Source organism: Acipenser ruthenus, chromosome 4, assembly GCF_902713425.1.
Source record: "Acipenser ruthenus chromosome 4, fAciRut3.2 maternal haplotype, whole genome shotgun sequence".
Lineage (NCBI taxonomy): Eukaryota > Metazoa > Chordata > Actinopteri > Acipenseriformes > Acipenseridae > Acipenser > Acipenser ruthenus.
In genome coordinates, this window is record NC_081192.1 from 20053204 (window position 1) to 20072654 (window position 19451).

General features: G+C 38.2%; 1 protein-coding gene across 1 annotated transcript; it reads right to left on the reverse strand.

Annotated features, from left to right (window-relative positions):
- Positions 1-4903: 4903 nt before the first annotated feature.
- Positions 4904-19379, reverse strand: LOC117400729 (uncharacterized). Its single transcript, XM_034001028.3, has 5 exons — positions 18804-19379; positions 15985-16515; positions 9859-10067; positions 6236-6494; positions 4904-5309 (listed from the first exon to the last, which is right to left on the reverse strand). Exons 1-5 carry the CDS (start codon positions 19030-19032, stop codon positions 5179-5181), a joined length of 1359 nt encoding a protein of 452 aa, XP_033856919.3. The 5' UTR covers positions 19033-19379; the 3' UTR covers positions 4904-5178.
- Between the last annotated feature and the right edge of the window lie 72 nt (positions 19380-19451).

The window sequence follows — 19451 nt, forward strand, 5'->3', positions numbered from 1 at the left end:
AATAGATCCTTCCATTCACACTTGCGATTTAAAGTGGCCCAGGGCTGCCTTTTCTCATATGTGAACGCTCAAAAAAAGAAAAGGCAGCCCAGGGCCGGCCTAGATTTAGACCACCGTTTCACTGTGGCCCAGGGTCTGCAATTGCAAGACCAGGGTCGGCCTTTACATATATATGAACGCAAAGCAGACTTAGGGCCGCCTTTTCGTATCAAATGACCAATTTGGTTACGTAGCTCAGTAAACACTCCCATACTCGTGAAAGGTAAATAGAAAGCTGAATTCTCTGCTAGCCAAGACAGCAGTGGATCAGTATTGAATGGTCATTATTTATACGTCACGCAACTTTATAAAAATATGAAATAAAAAAAAAATCTAGTAGGTTAACCATAAAATTGCTACTGTGCTGCATTAAATATATATATTAATACTAAACATTTGCTACAAATCAACGATTACTGTATATCCCTTTCTGAGTGCAAGCTATCGTTCCATTTAAAAAAAAAAAAAATAGCAATTCACCACATTTTAGGCCTGCTTTTCAAATGTGCGCAAATGTGAACAGGTTTGTAGACCTAAATATGGGGCAGCCCTGAGGCGGCCCCTGAGGTCGCCCTAGGCCAGCCTAGGAGTGTGAACGGGGTCTTATACAGTTGGTCTCCTATGAACGTATCCACATTACGCATGCATTTAATAAGAAATCTGATCTGATTTTGTTGCTTTTTTAGTTTATAATGGGGATGTTCTTCACTTCATCACTGGTTGATAACACAATGTAATTCCTTTTTTTTACCTTTATGTTGATTTCTTTATATTGTTTTTACAGTATTAAGAACATTAAAACATGACATTACAATATCAAGAAAAGTGTTAGATTTAAGTGATTGTGAATAACCACTTTTATATAAGTGCATTCAAGGTTACATCTCTGTTTCTTAGCAGAAGTATGCACCCACTTAGAACGCAAGACCAATTAAAGTACATATGGACCTTTAGTAGTAAAGTTATATGAGGCAGCATATGCCCTGCAGTGGATAATTAGGACACAACTATTTCAAGCTGCAGGAACATACAGTACACAATGTTTTCCCCTGATTTACAATCTTATAGGGACCTCAGCCACAGACAAATGGCTCCAGTTACAGGAATTTATTTCAGTGCCTCTGCTTTAGCTGCAGATAAAAAAAGGGCTTGTGCCACATACAGAAAATGCTCATGCAAACTAACATCTGAAAACCTAAATGCTTTTGGCTTCAATTCCGTGAGAAATATTGTCTCTTGAACTGAAAAAATAAATATGTAGCTCTGAGGCCACTTTTATGTTATTTTCCCTCATTCTTTCATTATGGTCCAAATGTCTTGTAAGCTGCTTATCTGTAGTCAATAAAAATGTAGGAACATGTTCTGCTTGTACACATGCACAGCATTGGCTGTGATCAAAAACCCATGTAATTCTAAAACAATATACAAAAAAATGTTTATGTTATCTGGTGCTCAGCACATTATTTATAAAAAGCAAGCGACATACTGGTATAAACACTTTTGGCTGATTTCACAGACTGCAATTATCAATAATCTTGGACTTTGTTATTTTAGGTAAGACTGTGCAACAGTATCTGAAGCTGATGCAATAACAATATCCCTGGGAAAATGACTTGTGTCATGTTCTTATAATACACTTGACTGTAGGGTTCCAATGAATTTTAAAACTCATGTCAACATAAGCAACTCCATCACGCCTTATAATTGTGCAAAATACACATTTTATGCAGTAGTGTGTCTTCAGATTGCACAGCAGGAGTTCTCTGTAAGAGATATATCACTATACGACTGTACAGATCTGTATAACTGTTTAAAGTATGTGCTCTTATAAATGGTCTATAAATGGTTTTACTTATTTGAATGTACTGATACTAAAGTATGTATTGAAGTGTGTGTAGGCTATTGACACAGGTACTATACTATACATAATCAATTGCTTCACTTCATAACCCTGGGTAAATAGACTCTGTGTTTACTCTAATTATATATTTTTGTGACCTTTTGGGGTTCTTGGAGAACCGTGAAAGCTCAATATTCTAGTTTGTGAGGTCATCATTTTCTCATAACAAAGGCCAAATATTTATTGTCTGATGCAATCTCTGCTATTGCAATTTTAATTTAACAAACACAAGTATAAAGTATCTGTTAAAAAAACAAACAAAAACAAAACATGGTTTCAATTAAAAACTTGGATTAGAAATATGCAATTAGGGTACTTGCCTAGATTGCTTATTTATACAAGAGTTCAGAATTTCAAAGTGAAGGTTACATTAAAGACTAATGCGCGTGGCCCTGCTCTGAAGGAGTTCTTTTTTCCCCTTGCTAAGATACAAATATCAGTCACATGATTGTCTGTGTCTCCACCTCCAACCATCTTACAATCACAATGTATTATCCCTCGGTGGGGCTCACACTTCACATTTTTGCATATATCTGCAGAACTGCTAATCTAATTGCCATGAAACGTGGTATTAACATTATTTAGCACAAGTAAAGTATCAGATTGTGGGGATACATGGGGGTGTCTATCCATACATGCATCCATCTGTGTACCATTCTTACATGTATGTGTATATTTGGAGAATCACTTATCCAATTGTCATGAAACTTCATATTAACATTTATTAGCCTAAGTTATCAAATTATGATTAAAATATAATTGCCATTTCTTATTCTGTTCTATATTGACTATTGATATTTGTCTTGGTCATCAACTTTTTCATCATGTAATTTTGAATGTACAAACTGAAGTATATTTATATTGTAGTTCCTTGTCCAACTTTCAAAACTCGTTTTATATGATATTATGGCTATTTGTTGTGACTTCATATCTGGGTCAACAGTCCATGTACCTAAACTGTTAAATAAATTAAATACATTAGAAAGAATAACTTTTGGTTTGAAGTATGCAAATATTTTTAATTAAAGAAATTCATCAGACTCCCATAAATAAAGAGAGAGTAAAATAACTGGACAGATGAGATTTAGCATGCCAATTTAATTAAAACCCCCACACATATTAACTGTGCGTTGATTTCTAAATATGAAAATGTTCTATTATAGTAAGTGACACTGACAGAAGAATGGAATCAATAAGTTAATATGTGAGGTTACAGGGTATCCCATTGGTGATACAATATATTCGTGCTCTTTTTTCAAACAGCCTTCTGCATTATATGTATAAGACTCAAGACGTATCTATGAGACTCGAGACAAACTGGGCTGGTTTCAAAGACCCAGATAAGCAGTAAACTTCATCTGCTTTACCCAGACGAGAGATTCATGCTAATCAGTGTCTGTGAAACCAGCCAGTTGTATTACATAGAATGTATTGAATGTACAGAATATGTAATATCAAACAGCAATGTATTTACCTTTTAGTTAGCCATTGTAAACATAAAGCTATATGGAAAAACGTGGCTGTGTCTTGTATTGGAAAACTGGAGGCACTTTATGACAGTAGAGCAGCCTTGACGGTGCATTTTACAGGCTGGTAGCACAATAGATTACAGGTATTGAATAGCCATGTAATTACATTGTAATAACTTTGTAAAAATGGTACCTGGTCATATATGGTGACGCCTGTGTAATTACATGGAAGTGGTCTTGTGAACAACAGGATGTTACCAGATGTGATTGCCCAGCCGCGCACACTATTTCCATGTAATTGCACACTTATTCCATCTTTAGTTACAATGCAAGCATAGGAAAAATTGATTGTCACACATTTACTACTATATTATTACGTAGTTGTGTACATGTTCCGTACTTTAAAGTGCTCCCAGATTATTTGAGGTGATTCAAGTTCCACGTTCTTAATTACTGAATTGAACATTCCAGAGTCCTGGGTGTATACTCCTTGAAGACCAGGATTGACCAGGAGTATCTTGATAAAAATTAGATTAGTTACTTGCTAGAATAAGATTAGTCATTCTTGTTTAACATTATAGTAATGGTCATACCTTTTTTTATTTACCCTTTCACATAAAGTGTGAGTTCTAGTTTTATTATTCAGTATTTTGATATCTGGTTGATAAATTAATTTTAATGATATTGTTTAGATCGTGGGTTGAGAAGCTAAAACAGTTTTGAGAAGATAAAAGGTTGTGTGAATGCATAGATACTGGTATGTGTTAAAATGAATTCACTTTTGGCAGGAAATAATAATGAACCAGTGCCTTGTAAAACATTACTGTCTACTACCTTGTTAATGTTTACATACAGTGCATGTCTGAAACATTATTGAAGTTACCAAATAGTAAACCTAAACTATAAATGCATTTAATAAAATATTTTTTAAAAAGTATCATGATTTAATTTTCCAGTGTTGGGTAGTATGAACTACAGTACACAGGCAGTTTACTAACTAAAATGTGTCACTAATTATGTTCAAATAATCTACAATACAGCTTTACATACCACATTATCATTGGAGTTTAATTTGTATAGAGTTCAAATTTCCCTAAGGATGTTACAGTGAAGACCACTTGCTAAACTTAATTTCAGAAATGCAGGACAACCCCCACAACTAAAGAGAATTAAGAAGGACACATTTATCCAAGGCGACTTACAGAGACTAGGGTGTGTGAACTATGCATCAGCTGCAGAGTCACTTACAACATCTCACCCGAAAAGAAGGAGCACAAGGAGGTTAAATGACTTGCTCAGGTTCGCACAATGAGTCAGTGGCAGAGCTGGGATTTGAACCAGGGACCTCCTGGTTACAAGCCCTTTTCTTTAATCACTGGACCACTGATGGATGAGAGAAAGAACAAAGCTTGTCATTGAAGCATTCTACACAGCTAGGATATATCTAATAATGCTATGTCCTTGAATGAAAAAAAAAAACATAACACAAGAAATCCACGATGCTACAAACTCCTGACAGATTTTAATGATTATATACTGTATACTTGTATGTACCATATGGGTTTGTTTAATAATACAAATGAGGATAAAGAACTATCAACAGTAACAAAAATAAAGAAAACAAATCAATGAATTACATTAAAAAGAAATCCAGCATTCACATTAGCCCTTCAAATTCTGCTGGTTTAGCTAGTTTTTAGTCTTATCTCTGCTGTGAAATACAACTATTAATTCCAAGGAAAAAAATCCTGGAGTATTTTAGCAATGTTTTCATGAGGATTTCTGCAGTGAGTTTTTGAGGTCCCTTCTTGCGTTACAAATTTTAGCAGTGAATTTCTTCCTGAACTCAACCTGACCAGGCTCCCTCCAGCCTTCTTCAAAGCAAGTTTGCCTAAGAAAAGCTAAAATAAAAAAAGAAGAGAGAATATGTATCTCTGCACTGGAACACATTATGTAAATCAACTGTTAGTTCTGAGTAGTCTTCAGCTGTTTTTAATGTGTTTTATAATTGTAATAGGTGTTTTTTTTTCTGTTTCGCTAATGACAATTTGGAGTAAATACTGTAGCTGGTTCGGCTACTTTAATAAGTCACTGGGCTTTTCAAAACAGTTCAAAGTGCTTTCCTAGGTCACAAAAATCTATAAAACTCATTATTTGAGCAACGACACTCAGAACTACTCAGAACAATTGCAAATATCACAGATATCTCATGCCATATTGTCTTAAGCTCATGCAAATGTGTATACATTCAAAGGGTACTTTTTTGAAGTCCAAAAGCAGAAACCAAAAACTGAATGGTATGGTGCTAGCAAGAAACAGTTGATAGAGAGCTCTTTTTTCAGTACTTTCATGGCAGTTTTATACATTCATAATGGTTTCATTTCTTCAGAAAACTTGCCTTTTCCTTATATAAACTTGGGAACAGGACTTGGGAAACGCTTTAAACTGGGATCTAAACACTATTCGATTGTTTATACTGCTACCTTAAAATTACAGCCCTATATATTGTATAACCGTTTAACTGCAATTTCAGTTAACTTCGATTGATTAACTTTAACAGCCATATAGTATTAACATAGTAAACAGTTATTAGTACACAGCCAGGGATACAGATGAACTATACAATTCTAACAATTTGTCTGGTAAGACTGGCTCATATACATCTCCCCACTCATTTTCATTTCCGTATTGTTTTACTGGTTGTACAACAATGAGTAAAAATGAGGGGAAAAAAAGAATAAAATCACATTGAAAACATGTGAAAATGTAGCTGCAATACAAAATAAAAAATAAACAGCATTACTATTAAATAGCTACATGTATTTACCTTCACAGGCTGACACTTTGATTTTATCCAGGGCTTTCTCCTCTTTGTCTTTCCCTTTTAGGCCCAGCCCATGAGACTCTGCCAGTTCCTGTGGGCTGAATACCAGATCTATGATTCCATTGAGCAAACAGCCTCCCTGCTGGGTCTTCTGCTCCCTTGCCTTTTTCAACACATTGTGAAGCTTGTTCGATTCTACTAAGACGTCGGCATATCTGTCAGGATCATTGGGGTCCACAATCAAAGGCATCATATACCTTTCCTGAGGGAAACAAATACAGAGTATATTCAAAATCAAGGCTGAGGAACACAAAACTGAAGAATGCCCAGCTTCATTACAGAAACGCTTGTTTCTGTAAAGAAAAGCAAATGAAATATTTTACAGTTTCACCGAATATTATACTTCATCATTACATATGAATTTCAACACTTAAAATAAAGGGGATAGCATTGTACTGTTTGTTGTTTATATTATCAGAATTGATCACATCTGCAACCAATTTATACCCCAAGACTAACAACTAAATTATTTTCCTAATATCTACAGTAACATTATACATTGAACTACTTGTAACAGACGGAGACCATTCTTTGTTGCCTGAAGTGAGGGAAGCAGGGTGATGTGCTTGAATTCAATAAAGCAGATGTCTGCATGATGCCCAGTATAAAACTGCCCACTAAGAAAAGTTTTAAAACTACATGCATTGTATCAACAAAGATATAGCACTCGTATTTGGTTTATGCAGGGCTGAGGCCCTGCACATGAAAGAAGTGTGTTTTTGTATTTGGCTTGTTTTTCTTTCATGGTTTTCGTAAATACTGCAAATAATTAGAGATTCAGGCGCTCTGTCCGAAACGTGCTGCCAGCCACTTTGTTTACAGAGAATCGCAGCCGAGGATTGACAGCTGCAGTTCCTGGACAGGCTGGTGGGCGTGTCCTTGCATAGGGTCTGCAGACACAAATCCATGGTACAAGCCAAGGACCAGATCCACGCTATCCTGGATAACAAACCTGTCTCATAAATAAACTAAAAGCCTCAGACCACTGAGTGGACCAGCGATTGAGATTGCATTATTATTCAAAGTAGGAATTAGTTTAGGGATTTTAAAACCCACAAGTATAGTGATGTGTATCAGCAGGACATCCCTGTATAGCATGCGTCTGTGTGGTGTCCCTCCAGGTCTTTCAGCGGATAACCCACAACCCGTATCACAGGCCCTTACACATGTTCAATAGTTGGGGTCATTACTGTTACTATACTCTAAATCAGTGGTGTGTAAAGTGTGGGGCGCACCCCCCCAGGGGAGAGTCAGTAAGGGGGGGCGCAACTATGACTAAAGAGGCAGTTCTGTAATTTTTTATTTATTTTTTTTATTTAAAAGGATAGGAATGACAGCTGATTAATCCAAGCTATTACCTTTCAAATGAGCCACTGATGATCACGCTAGGACTTGCAGAACCAGAGAAATTATGCTTAAAGTGGCGAGTGTCAGTGAAACTGCAGTGAATGGGCGTGAAGTGTGATTCCCTGATTTAATGTAAATTGTGTATTTTTTTTATAGATTTAACCAAAATAAGTTCTGATTAAGCTTAATACATAAATGTTAACATTCTTAATTATGAAATGTGAACATTTTTTTGGCATTGTAGTATGCAAAGGAGGCAAGGAAGCAGAGACATTAGCTCTTGGAGTGTAAGGGCAGCTCTGCAGCATACAATGCCATAGGCAGGGGTTCATTTTGCTGGCAAAATCAATATTTATTTCATGAATACCCAGATTGATTTTTTTTTCAGATTTAATCGCTGAACAATAATGTTTTTCAGATTTATCTGTTTGGTAACTGTTGAACAAAAAAAGATTTAAGTTGCATATATTTTTTCACAGACTTGTTAGAAATGTTAGCTAAATGTTGATTCACCAAGTGTAAAATAAAAATAAAAATTTACCAATTTATTTGTTAGAAACCTAGATTTAACATGTCAACTAAATGCCGACTCGCCAAGTTAAAAAAAAAGATTTATAGACCGACTGTAGCAGGGCGGTAGAGCGCCCTGCTGTGTAACTGTATTTTGTTTATTTTTAGAATGGGGTTTCCCCCTCTGCCCCTGTGTTATTTTGTATTTGTTTGTTAAGATTTATTTATTGTATTTGTGACGGCGTACCGCCATGTTATTGGGTTTTATATTTGTCAGTGAAGCGCCGTATGTTTTTGTTATTGTTTTGTTTATTTATAGCTGACGGCGAGAGCCGTGTGTTTTGTTTATTTTAAAAAGTGTTCTGGCAGAGGCGAGATTAGTGCTCGTCCTCTACCAGGGATAATTAATAAACTCGTGCAGAAGGTGGCCATCTCCCAAATTAGGAGATTAATTTTGTTGCTAATCGGGAGATGGTCACCTGCATAAAAGCCTGCAGCTCACTGCACTCGTGGTGGGTGTATGAGGAGCGGAGAGTGGAGAGAGCGAGGAGAGAAAAACGAAACTAAAAAAAAGGATACAGGAACACTGAAGGCTACAGCCCAGCCTGACCTGTATTATTTATTATTTTGTGTTCGAGATTTGTTTCTGTTTGAACCTTTTATTTTGCTCTGTGAGCACAGTTTCTTTTTGTTCAAACCTTTTATTTATTTTTGTAGTTAAATAAAACGGCGGCCAGCCGCGTCATTTACTTTGACCTGCAAGACTGGTTTGTTTAGTTCCTGCTTCTGTCTGACGTCACCGTCTTAGCCAGCCTGTCACACAGACTTTAAAATACAAAGTTCTAACGTTTTAATATGAGTGTCAGCAGGGGGTATGCAACAAAATGTATGCAAAGTAAAAGTTTGTGCACCACTGCTCTAAAGGAGATATTAATGTAATAACTTTTCACAGCAATCCAGTTATAAAAGCAACTTTATTGCTTATTCAAAAGCCAAAACCTTAATAAAAATTCATTTCGAATGTCTTAAGAACTTTATAAAAAAGCTAAACTAAAACTGACCTATCTTAATTTAATTGAATATGTACGATAGATTATCTGGTTTCTTCTTTTGGTACTGACAGATGACATAAGATACCAGTGTTGAATTGTGACAAACTAGGGTGCGTTTGCCACATGCAGTTTACTTTAAACACAAAACAAAATAAACAAAACCTAACTCCTTCCAGGACCAGGGGTGCTAAGTAATCATTTCATTTCTAAACTACACCAGCCAGCTAAGCTGTTTACCGATCACAAAAACCCATATACTTTTTGCACGTGGATCAAAACACTCTAGCTTCTCTTTGTTCCAGCTCCCTGGTAGACTCTCTCTAATGGGTTCTCTTTTTATAGGATGTGGCTTTTCCCAATTAGCACCAATTATTCCATTTGGGAACAGCCACATTCTCACATGTTTTTGGCAGGGACAGGAGTTAACCCCGGCCCTGCCAACCACCACCAAAACACATACAAACACTATTTGCAGGTAGGGCTTTTGCTCTGCCACATGAACTTTACTCAATTATTTGATCCCTTGTAAATGGCTTTAAACATGTGATGGCTATTTCCATGTTCAATATTTATTTAGATGTTTGTTATGTCTGTGATAATAAAGCTAACTAAATTGTTAAAATGCCAACATCAACTTTTGTGGGGTTTCATATTTACCTGGAATACCTTCAGCTCACTGTGGGGTGTCCTTTTGCTTCCTGATGGCTGGGAGGACTCGAATGTGGCGCCTCTTCTAAGTGTTCTGGAATCATCCTCATGTAGCAAGGGAGGACTCGAACTTGGCGCCTCTTCTAAGTGTTCCAGAACCATCCTCAGGTAGCAAGCAGCTGACCGTCGGGTCTCTTGAGTAAGGCCCGGAAAAGGCACTACAAAAACAGATGTTAATACCAGATCTCTTCAAAGTTATCCCATGTTTTCATAATATTCCCTTTTCTTTGCAGGGAGAAAGTAGAACATGTTACACTTTTTTGTTCTTTCGTAGCAACAGTCTTACAAACAGGGAATGCAGGTAACAGCACTTAAAAAAATATAAGAGGTATCTAGATGACATGTACAAGATAAAATGTGTTCCAAATGCATAAAGTTAATTCTAGTTGAAATTGAGAATTTGTTAAAGCTTTACAAAGGAAGATGTCTGAAAACTCACTGATTCAAAGGGATGGAAATAACCAGCGCACAACCCTAGTGCACCCCCTGGTGGTCCTTTTAATACTGGCCTCTACAGAAATCACTTTGCTCAAACTTGATCAGAGACAGTCCTAATGGTAAAATATGCTGGTGACTATATTAACCAAATATAATAAACAAATAAAGAAATTAATATCGTACAAATTCAGAGGGAATGAAGTACTCATGTAAAACAACTCTTTGGAGCCATGTCATGTCCATATAAGTTAAGGTGACCATATGGCTCCGTGTTTAGCGGGACGTTTGGGACAGTTCAGGCTTTTCAACTCGCAACCCAATGCATTCTGGTACGTTTTACCTGTCTCAGGTACCATTCTTTCCTTTAAGAGAAGCAGGACTACACTTACCAGAATGCATTAGGTTGTGTTGAAACGTCTGAACTGTCCCAAACTGAACACAGAGTCATATGGTCACCTTAATATAAGTTATAACAATACATGTAAGATATATTGGATTGCTGTGCTATTTCCTGTTTTCCAGGATCACTTGAAAAAACTTCCAGTGCTTTTTAGGGATTATGAACTGCTTTGGGCAACGCTGATCTATGCCGAAGTAGACAGTATGTTACATTTTTGGCTACAGTCCCAGAATTATAGTCTCCATTCTTTGCGGTCACGTAGTAAAAGGTGCATCACGATAAAAGTCAGTAGGTGTACCTAGTATTCTCATTCTAGAGTTCCCCTGAGCTAATTTACAGGCAGAAGCTGCTCAAGTTGCTAGGATATGGTGTGCCTGGCATCACATGCAACAGTGTCATCTGGGATGAATGAACTCAATGGTCTATTGATTTAGAGATTCTTTAAATTTGTCATTTTTAAAATGTACCTACTCCATCAGTGCTCTGTTCCTAACCAGAAGCCAAATCATTCACAACCTGACATTCTAGCTCAGAGCCTATATATTTGGGCTCAGATCTTTTAAAACATGTTTGTTTTTCATCACAGGTATATTCTGTGCTTTGTATTATCTCCCATTCTAGTCAATTTATCGTGCTACTTGGAGTTTTCTATTTCCATTTCCAGATTTTTTTGGAACAGAATAAAAAACGCACTGTCAAAAAACTACAATAGCTTTATAAAAAAAAAAAAAGAGATGACCTTAAATGACCTGCAGTTGAAAATAATGGATTACTCCATTATTTTTGAGAATGATGCACTTACTGTATGTGTTTTGAGGAAAGATGTTTTATTAACTTTAGGTTTACCAATTAAACTACATCCAGTACCAGACCAATTTGCGACCCATCTTCTGATTTTGATTGAACTGCACAGGTTTGTTGCACATACAGTATTGGGAATCAAAACATAAGATTCCAGGTTTAGTTTCAGGACACCTCCACAGTTGCACATTTGAAAAGGGGATTTCTTACTGCATCATTAAGATTGTCACAATTGTATCTTGTAAAGCTAAGGTAAGTTCTTCATTGTTGCTGTAAACTGCAACATTCTATCACGTTTCCTGCCTTAAGGAGGTCCCTGTTAAAGTCATCTTCATAGTACATGTACAGTATCTACAATGGTTTTCAGAGTGCAAAGATAAAGGGTGTTCTGCAATACTGTAATGGTTTCAGTGTAGAAACAAACTCACTTTTTTTATCATTGTGAAACAAATCAGTCTATTTGATGGGAAGTCTGGGAACATGTTTTTGCAAGTAATTCTCATAAAGTTTGAATACATTAGCTAGAATAGATATTGACAGCTTGAAATGAAATACATTTAAATTTTCACCATGTAAGCTAACATAGTTGCTCAAGTGTTTTGATTCGTAAAATTATATCAATGACTTAATGATGTGTTCCTTTTAACTACAGTAGTTTTAAAATATGTTTATAAAAGGTATTGTCAAGGTTTACTTTTAACAGAATAAATATATTAGAAAACAATCACTTCTTACAAAAATGAAATTATGCACTTAAAACACATGTTATATTGCTCAAAAAAGAGTAAATGTAACAAATACCATCCAAGAACATACTGCAAATGCATTAGATATATTGTAGCATACACTACTGTCAACTGTACTGCATTCCTGCCAGCTACCATGCAAGCCACCAAGCCTGCCTGCTGACCAGCCCAGCCGCCTGCCAGCCAGCATACCCGCCTGCCAGCCACCATGCCAGCAAGCAAGCCTGCCCGCTGACCAGCTCATCTGCCTGCCAGCCAGCATACTTGCCTGCCAGCCACCATGCCAGCCAGTCGGCCCGTCCGCCTGCCAGTCAGCACATCAGCCTGCCAGCCACTGTGCCAGCCAGCAAGCCTGCCAGCCAGTCAGCCCAGCCACCTGCCAGCCAGCACACCAGCCTGCCAGCAAGCCTGCCCGTTGACCAGCCCAGCCACCTGCCAGCCAGCATACCAGCCTGCCAACTACAGTGCAAGTCAGTAAGCCTGCCCGCCGACCAGCTCAGCTGCCTGCCAGCCAGCACACCAGGTGATGCCCTTCGGGCTATGCAATGCCCCCGCAACATTCGAGAGGCTGATGGAGAAGGTATTGCAAGGGGTGCCGCGGTCTGACTGCATGGTCTACCTGGATGACCTGCTGGTGCATGCCACTAACTCCAGCAAGGGCCTAGACCACCTGTGGGACGTGCTGGACCGGATCAGGGCCACCGGACTTAAACTGCACCCTGGGAAGTGACACCTGATGAGGCAAGAGGTACGTTTCCTGGGCCACACAGTGGGGGCCAACGGGGTTGCCACTGACCCCACCAAGGTGGACGCTGTACCTGTACGGACGGCACTTCACCCTCCGGATGGACCATGCATCGCTGCAGTGGCTACTGCAGTTCAAGGAGCCGGAGGGACAGACTGCCCGGTGGATCGAGGCCTTGCAGGTGTACCAGCTTAAGTTCACACAATGGGCCGGGAAGCAGCATGGAAACAAGGATGCTCTATCCCGCTGCCCCTGTGAGGAGGAACAGTGTCGGCCCTGTAGCTCCCTCAAAGAGAGAGGGGCCATCAAGGCGACCCCGGAGCAAGCCAACGTCGTCACTACGGTCTAGGAGCCACTGCAGGAAGTACTGGCTGACGAACTGCAACAGCTGCAGGCAGCTGACCCAGAACTGAGCACTGTCATGGCCAGACTGATCGAGGGCCGGCGGACGACATGGGAGGAGATGGGACCCCTTTCCAAGGAGGTAAAGGGCCTTGTAGGACAGTGGCCTTGTAGGACAGTTCTGCTATTGGGGCCACTGCCAGAGGGACGTAGAGACGTACGTAGAGGTGTGATGCTGGCACTGTCCAGAAGGGCCCACTCGGACATAATGCTCCCCCCTCCAGCTCTATCAAGTGGGTATGCCACTGGAACATGTGGCCATTGATGTGTTGGGCCCCTTTCCCAAGTCCACAGCGGGAAACAAGTTTGTCCTGGTCACCCTGCCGGATCAGTGTGCAACCAACGTCACTACTGCCTTGATGGAGGGCATGTTCTGCCAGTTCGGGATGTCCGAGGAGCTGCATAGCGACCATGGTCGCAACTTTGAGTCGCATGTGTTCAGGGAGCTGTGCTAGCGGCTGGTGATCTACAAGACCTGCACAACCCCCCTTCACCCACAGAGCAACGATATGGTTGAGCGGTTCAACCAGACAGTACCCGTCCAGCTCACACTATGAACCAGCTAATATCAGCGGAACTGAGGCCAGCACCACCCTTGACCTTCCTGGAATACCGGTCAGTGGAGCAGGAGTATACGTTTTGTACAGCGGTATCGGTGCTATGCTTCAGTGCGGAAGGTCCTGGGTTTGCATCTCACCTCTGTCTGTGAGAAACCCCTGCCTGTAGGAACTGTATATAAACTAAAATTATACAAAGCAAATTTGAAAACTGTCAGCCCTAAATGGTCAAATTAGTCACTTAGGGACTGTAACAGGGCGAGGAGCCCTGTACATGATTGTTTATTTATTTTGAGAACGGGATCTCCCCCTCCGCCCCTGTGTCTCATTTGTGTTATTTTGTATTTGTGTTTTATGACGAGCGAGGCGCAGTCCTTCAGGGTCTTGTATTTGTTTTGTTGTATTATTATTATTGTTGTTATCATTATGATGTATTTATTTATAAAGGACGGAGAATAGCCAAGTGTGTTGTGGATTTGAATGGATGTTGTGTTATTTAAAAATACAATGTATTCTTTGTTATTGTTTGCATGTGGTCTGGCAGATGTGGTGGTAGCAGCTCGTATCTGCCAGACTTCTCGTGAGAATGTGGATGGTGCAGTTTATTGAATTATTGTTTAAGTGTTTGTGATTATTTTTTAAAAGCCACGGTATATAAGCCTGCAGTTCTCCCTGCTCTGGGTGGGTGTTCAAAAGTGGAGAACAAGAGCAGAGTGAGCGAGTGGATTATATGATAAACAAACCTAAAATATAAATAGGAACAGTGACAGCAACTGCCCAACCTGTCCTACTGTTTGTGTTTAGTGTTCGTGATTATTTTGTTTAAACTTTTATTTTCGCTCTGAGAGCAGTATTTGTTTTGTTTAAAACCTTTTATTTTATTTGTGTTTGTTATTTAAATAAACAGCACAGCAGCGCCTTTGCACCGCAGTATTTTTGAGTTTGGTTTCTTACTGCATCTGGCCTGACGTCACCACTTAGCCATCCCTGTCACAGGGACTAAAAAACATACCTCCACAGCACAGGTCCCAAACTGAAAAGCCCCTTTTTCAAGCAAGCACACAGATCTGCTGTTCCTGCAGATTCTACAACACTGCTGCCTTCTACTTCCGCACAGCAAAATAACCAGAACCCTGCCGATGCCACTGTTGAATTTAGGCTTCAACACGTGCAACAAAATCACACCCAGATATCACTCAAGATCAGAACCCACTTAAGTGTTGTTTGGAGAGTACTATCATTCTAAAATAAAAACATAAACTAGCATTTTTCTAGACTTTTACTTGCAATCAGAATTGTTATATCACAAAGAAATATAGTCTTAAAATGTCTACAGTAACTTAAATTAGTTCCTTTCAATTTGATGGTACATTTCTTCTTTCTGGTAACTTTAAAATTGCAGAGACTGACCTGATTCCTTAACTGTCTGACATTAGTTTTATTGCAATGCTGTTGTGATACAGACAATACTTGTGTGATTTCTCAAAAATCTTACATGGTATATACAGTACTCTCTCTCTTTTATTTTTATTTTTAAAGAGACTGGAACTGTGGTACATTGTGAGGCTTGTAAAAGCAGGATTTTGCTTTTGTTTACTTAATTCCCTGATCTTGTTCAGTATAGACAACCATCATTCTGCACAATGTATTATACATGCACATTACAACAACAATGTTTGTTTACTGCATCCTGTTCAAGAAAACAAATAAAAACTGTTCTCAATAGGCCCCGTTTAGAAACTAGTGTTAAATTGTATGAGGATACAGGGTTTAGCACCCATGTCCTAATTGAACAACTGCTACTCATCTCAAAATATGCATTTCAAATATAACTTGCAGTAACAGGACTAAACCCAGCTTACTAACATGACAGAGAGGATCTGTGTGTATCTTTCTCAATCCAAGGCTCTTAAAAGCCCTTCACATTCAGTTCTATAGCATTAAAATTATAAATACACTGTTCTCAATAATATTGACATGATTTACCTGCATTCTGAGCAGCCTGGAGCATCTGCTTGAGGTGGGCATTTTCTTTTCGGAGCTCATGGTTCTCTTTAATCAATTTTTCCAACACTGCAAAGGGATTTTCATCATGCCTTTGATCTGCGTTTTCCTCCGGCGGGGTCTGAGGTGACATGTCTTCATCATTTATTGTAAAGCTGAGAAAACTATTTTCAGCAGCTTGCTCATATTTTACATTTAGCGAGGGAGGGCTCCACACGGTGTTCAGTTGAACAGGTGCCACAGGGGCAGTGGACAAGGTATGGTTTGTATCAGGAATATCTGGCAGACCATCATCTTTCTTACCACCAATCTTTTGTCTTTTATTTGGAATTGAGAATGTTTCCTCATTGAAAGTGTTCCATGTTCTTGGTAATTGTCCGCAAACGTCTTTTACACGGTCAACATTGTTTCCTTGCTTCACCAAAGAGTCCAAAATCTGAGTGGCAGGCTTGTGTTTGTTCTCATTTATAAATTTGCAGTACTGGTTCTCCTTTTCTTTACAAAGTCCAAAGTCTAGATTTTATACAAAACAAAGAAAAAATAAATGTTTACTGCAGGTACAACACACTATTTCATATATAGTTTCTTAAGATTAAGAAATATTGAAATCAAAGATATTCAATGCGCCTTTGAGAAAGTGCTATTGAAGCTGATTTGACAAGGTCAGTTTCTGTGCAGAAGTGCTGTAGATGCTTGAAAACTTACCTTGTTCATACTGCAAGGGATATGAAGTGACTACTATAAATATAATTGCATAAATTGTGAGCTTTTATGGTTGAATATGTACTAAACATTTGATATGCACATTGTTCTAGATTTATTGCACATCATGTTTGATGCCTCTGTAACGAACAGTGTTATGTGATTCTGCTGTTACGGATTGTGTCTACTGTTGACTAAATGAGATGAGGCTAAAAGATCTTTAGCTATGAATGCAGAGGCGCTCTATTGCATAGTAGCTAAGACACAAGGTTGACATTTCATGCCCAGCTTCTGCCCTGTTACACATCATTAGGCTGGACTAGATCCAATCCACAGAGATTATATTTTAGAGCAAAAGGATGCCTACCTACAGAACAGTTTCAAGATCTCGATTGCATAATTTGTCCTGGTATAAAATATAAGGCCTAATTAGCTATAGAAAGACATCTTATTTCAAAATGTGTATAACTCTGCTACAATAGCTAACATGTTTGCAACCTGAAAGATGTTTGTAACCTGGTATATTCATTTATCATGTGTTGGGGAGACAGCACCATCACCATCACCATCTATTAAAGCAATAATTGACTTAAATACTAAAGTGTCCTCAATAATAATGTTTTTTTTTTTTTTTAAAGCTTTAATAAATATTAACATATATTCAGTTTGTTTAAAGTAGCAAAAGTTATTTAAAACAATCCATAAAAGAATAGAAAGCTAATTTCTTGGAAGATAATTTTACAGTGTTAATTTACTTTAGGTATACCCAAAGTAACAGGACCATTCCGGATAATCCTAGTGTGTTTTTTGTATAAAATTAGTGGTCAACATTTTTATTGCATTGCAAGGTTTTCTTTAGAGAAAATTAGACTGTAGTTGTTTTGCCCATCAGAAATATGATGCATTTAAGAGCTGCCTTGAATATCACTGTACTGTGACATTCATATCAATTAAACTGTGCATACAAAATATATAGAAATCATAAAAGATTATTTATGCTCTTTGAATGCCTTGCATAGTTTACCATATTAAACTTTCCCTGAGGCAATTAGGGTTAATTTGATGGGGAAAATGGCCTATTCTTTTCTCAAAACTCCCTGTTCTTGCTGACACTGAGCAGCTCCTTATCATTTCAAACCACTGGTCTGATCAGTGATTCTAATAGATTATATCCACAAACAGTGCCATTGGCCAATTCTGGGACTAGCAATAAATAAATAAATACATATAACGTTATCCATAACATTCTTATCACACTCTGTTGTACAAGTAAATAAAAAAATCAAAAATGCATCTCATGTATTTACCCAATGAATGTGAAATTATAATGAAATACCTGACTTATAAGAAAACTCAGAAAACACCCATTATACCCCTTTTCTACACAAGCTTGTAATTACTTTAATAAGTGTAGAAGTTTATTAAGTGTGCCTGTTTTCAGGCTGGGAGATAGTATTAAAGGGCCAGCATGCCACTGTGTTCTTTGCATTGGCCAATCAGTAACCCTGCAATTAGGCCATGCTCCAGCCTGCTCTGGTCCCTCTACAACGCCTGCTTCCCATTCATGGTCATTTTAGCACATAGTAAATTTATCACCCCTTGGTGAATACCTGAGGAATATCAGAGGCCTCATAATTCAACCTCATTAATTAAATACAAATGAAAATGAATCAGTACAAATTGGTTATTTAACACGCTGTAAATCCCACACACAGTAAAAACACTACCACCCATTAGTGAATGAGTTCCTTAGAGCAGTAAAATAGATATGAAAACAAAAATAAAGCCTTAACTTTACAGAACAGATTGTGTACCACTTAAACATGTAAGTCTCGACTCCTACCTGTTTGACCAATAATGGCCTAGGGGTGTGGTAGTGTTCATTTATGCTTTGGTAACTTTATTGGCTGTGTTATTACTTCATGAAAATACCATGCTAATGATATTTTGTATAAGTAAATAGCTTTGGTAATCTAGCCGAAAATGTTTAAATAATGGTGTTTTAAGAATCTGGATTTCATATTTGGAAAAGTATGAAAACCACATCAGTTCAAGTCAATAACAGTCTTTGCCATCATAATAATATATAATATACTTACCAGTAGAATGAAAAAGCAATGCACCTTCATATTCCTGTTCCCCCAGGATAACCTGCTTTCCCGTCTCATCAATAAGTTGAATTGGTAGTTTGAAGGATACTTTACTTCCAATCATTATGCATGAGCTGCTAGAAATTTTCAGTTCGGATATCTTTTTTGTCCATACCGAAGAGTCAGAAATAATAAATACACACGCATAGTGCTCTTCCTTATCTTCTGCCTCTAGCATTCTTAGAAGTCTATATTGAAGAAAAAAAAGCTACCTTTTAAAAATCCTCAGTCCCTTTACAGTGATGCTTTAATATTCCTGAATATCTAGGAATACTAAATATCAAGCCGTCTCTGTTACATTGCAAATGCCTGGCCTTCAGAAAGCATTTGTGAGGACTTCAGCCTGTTTTAAGCTTGTGTCTAGCATTTAAAAATCATTTAGGTTGTAGTCTGTGAAACAATTTACTGAAAACGTTTAATACCTTAATCAGAAGAACACTTAATTACAGTGGTTAAAGTGGCATTCAGCTAGATGGCTTCTGCATGCTTTCTGATTAAAATGGAGAACAGGCCTCTTGCTTGCCTTTTTACTGTGATGTCATACGGAAGAATGCTGCGGGGGATGGGCATAGAAATAAAGCTGAACGGAAGGGACAG

Bases quoted from the DNA above. Each gene is read 5' to 3' on its own strand.
- LOC117400729 (XM_034001028.3), bottom strand. From the start codon at position 19,032: ATGCTAGAGGCAGAAGATAAGGAAGAGCACTATGCGTGTGTATTTATT. The intron at 6,495-9,858 runs GTAAATATGAAA...TGTTTCCCTCAG, and splicing joins GTGAGCTGAAGGTATTCCAG to GAAAGGTATATGATGCCTTT. The intron at 5,310-6,235 runs GTAAATACATGT...TTTTTATTTTAG, and splicing joins CAAAGTGTCAGCCTGTGAAG to CTTTTCTTAGGCAAACTTGC.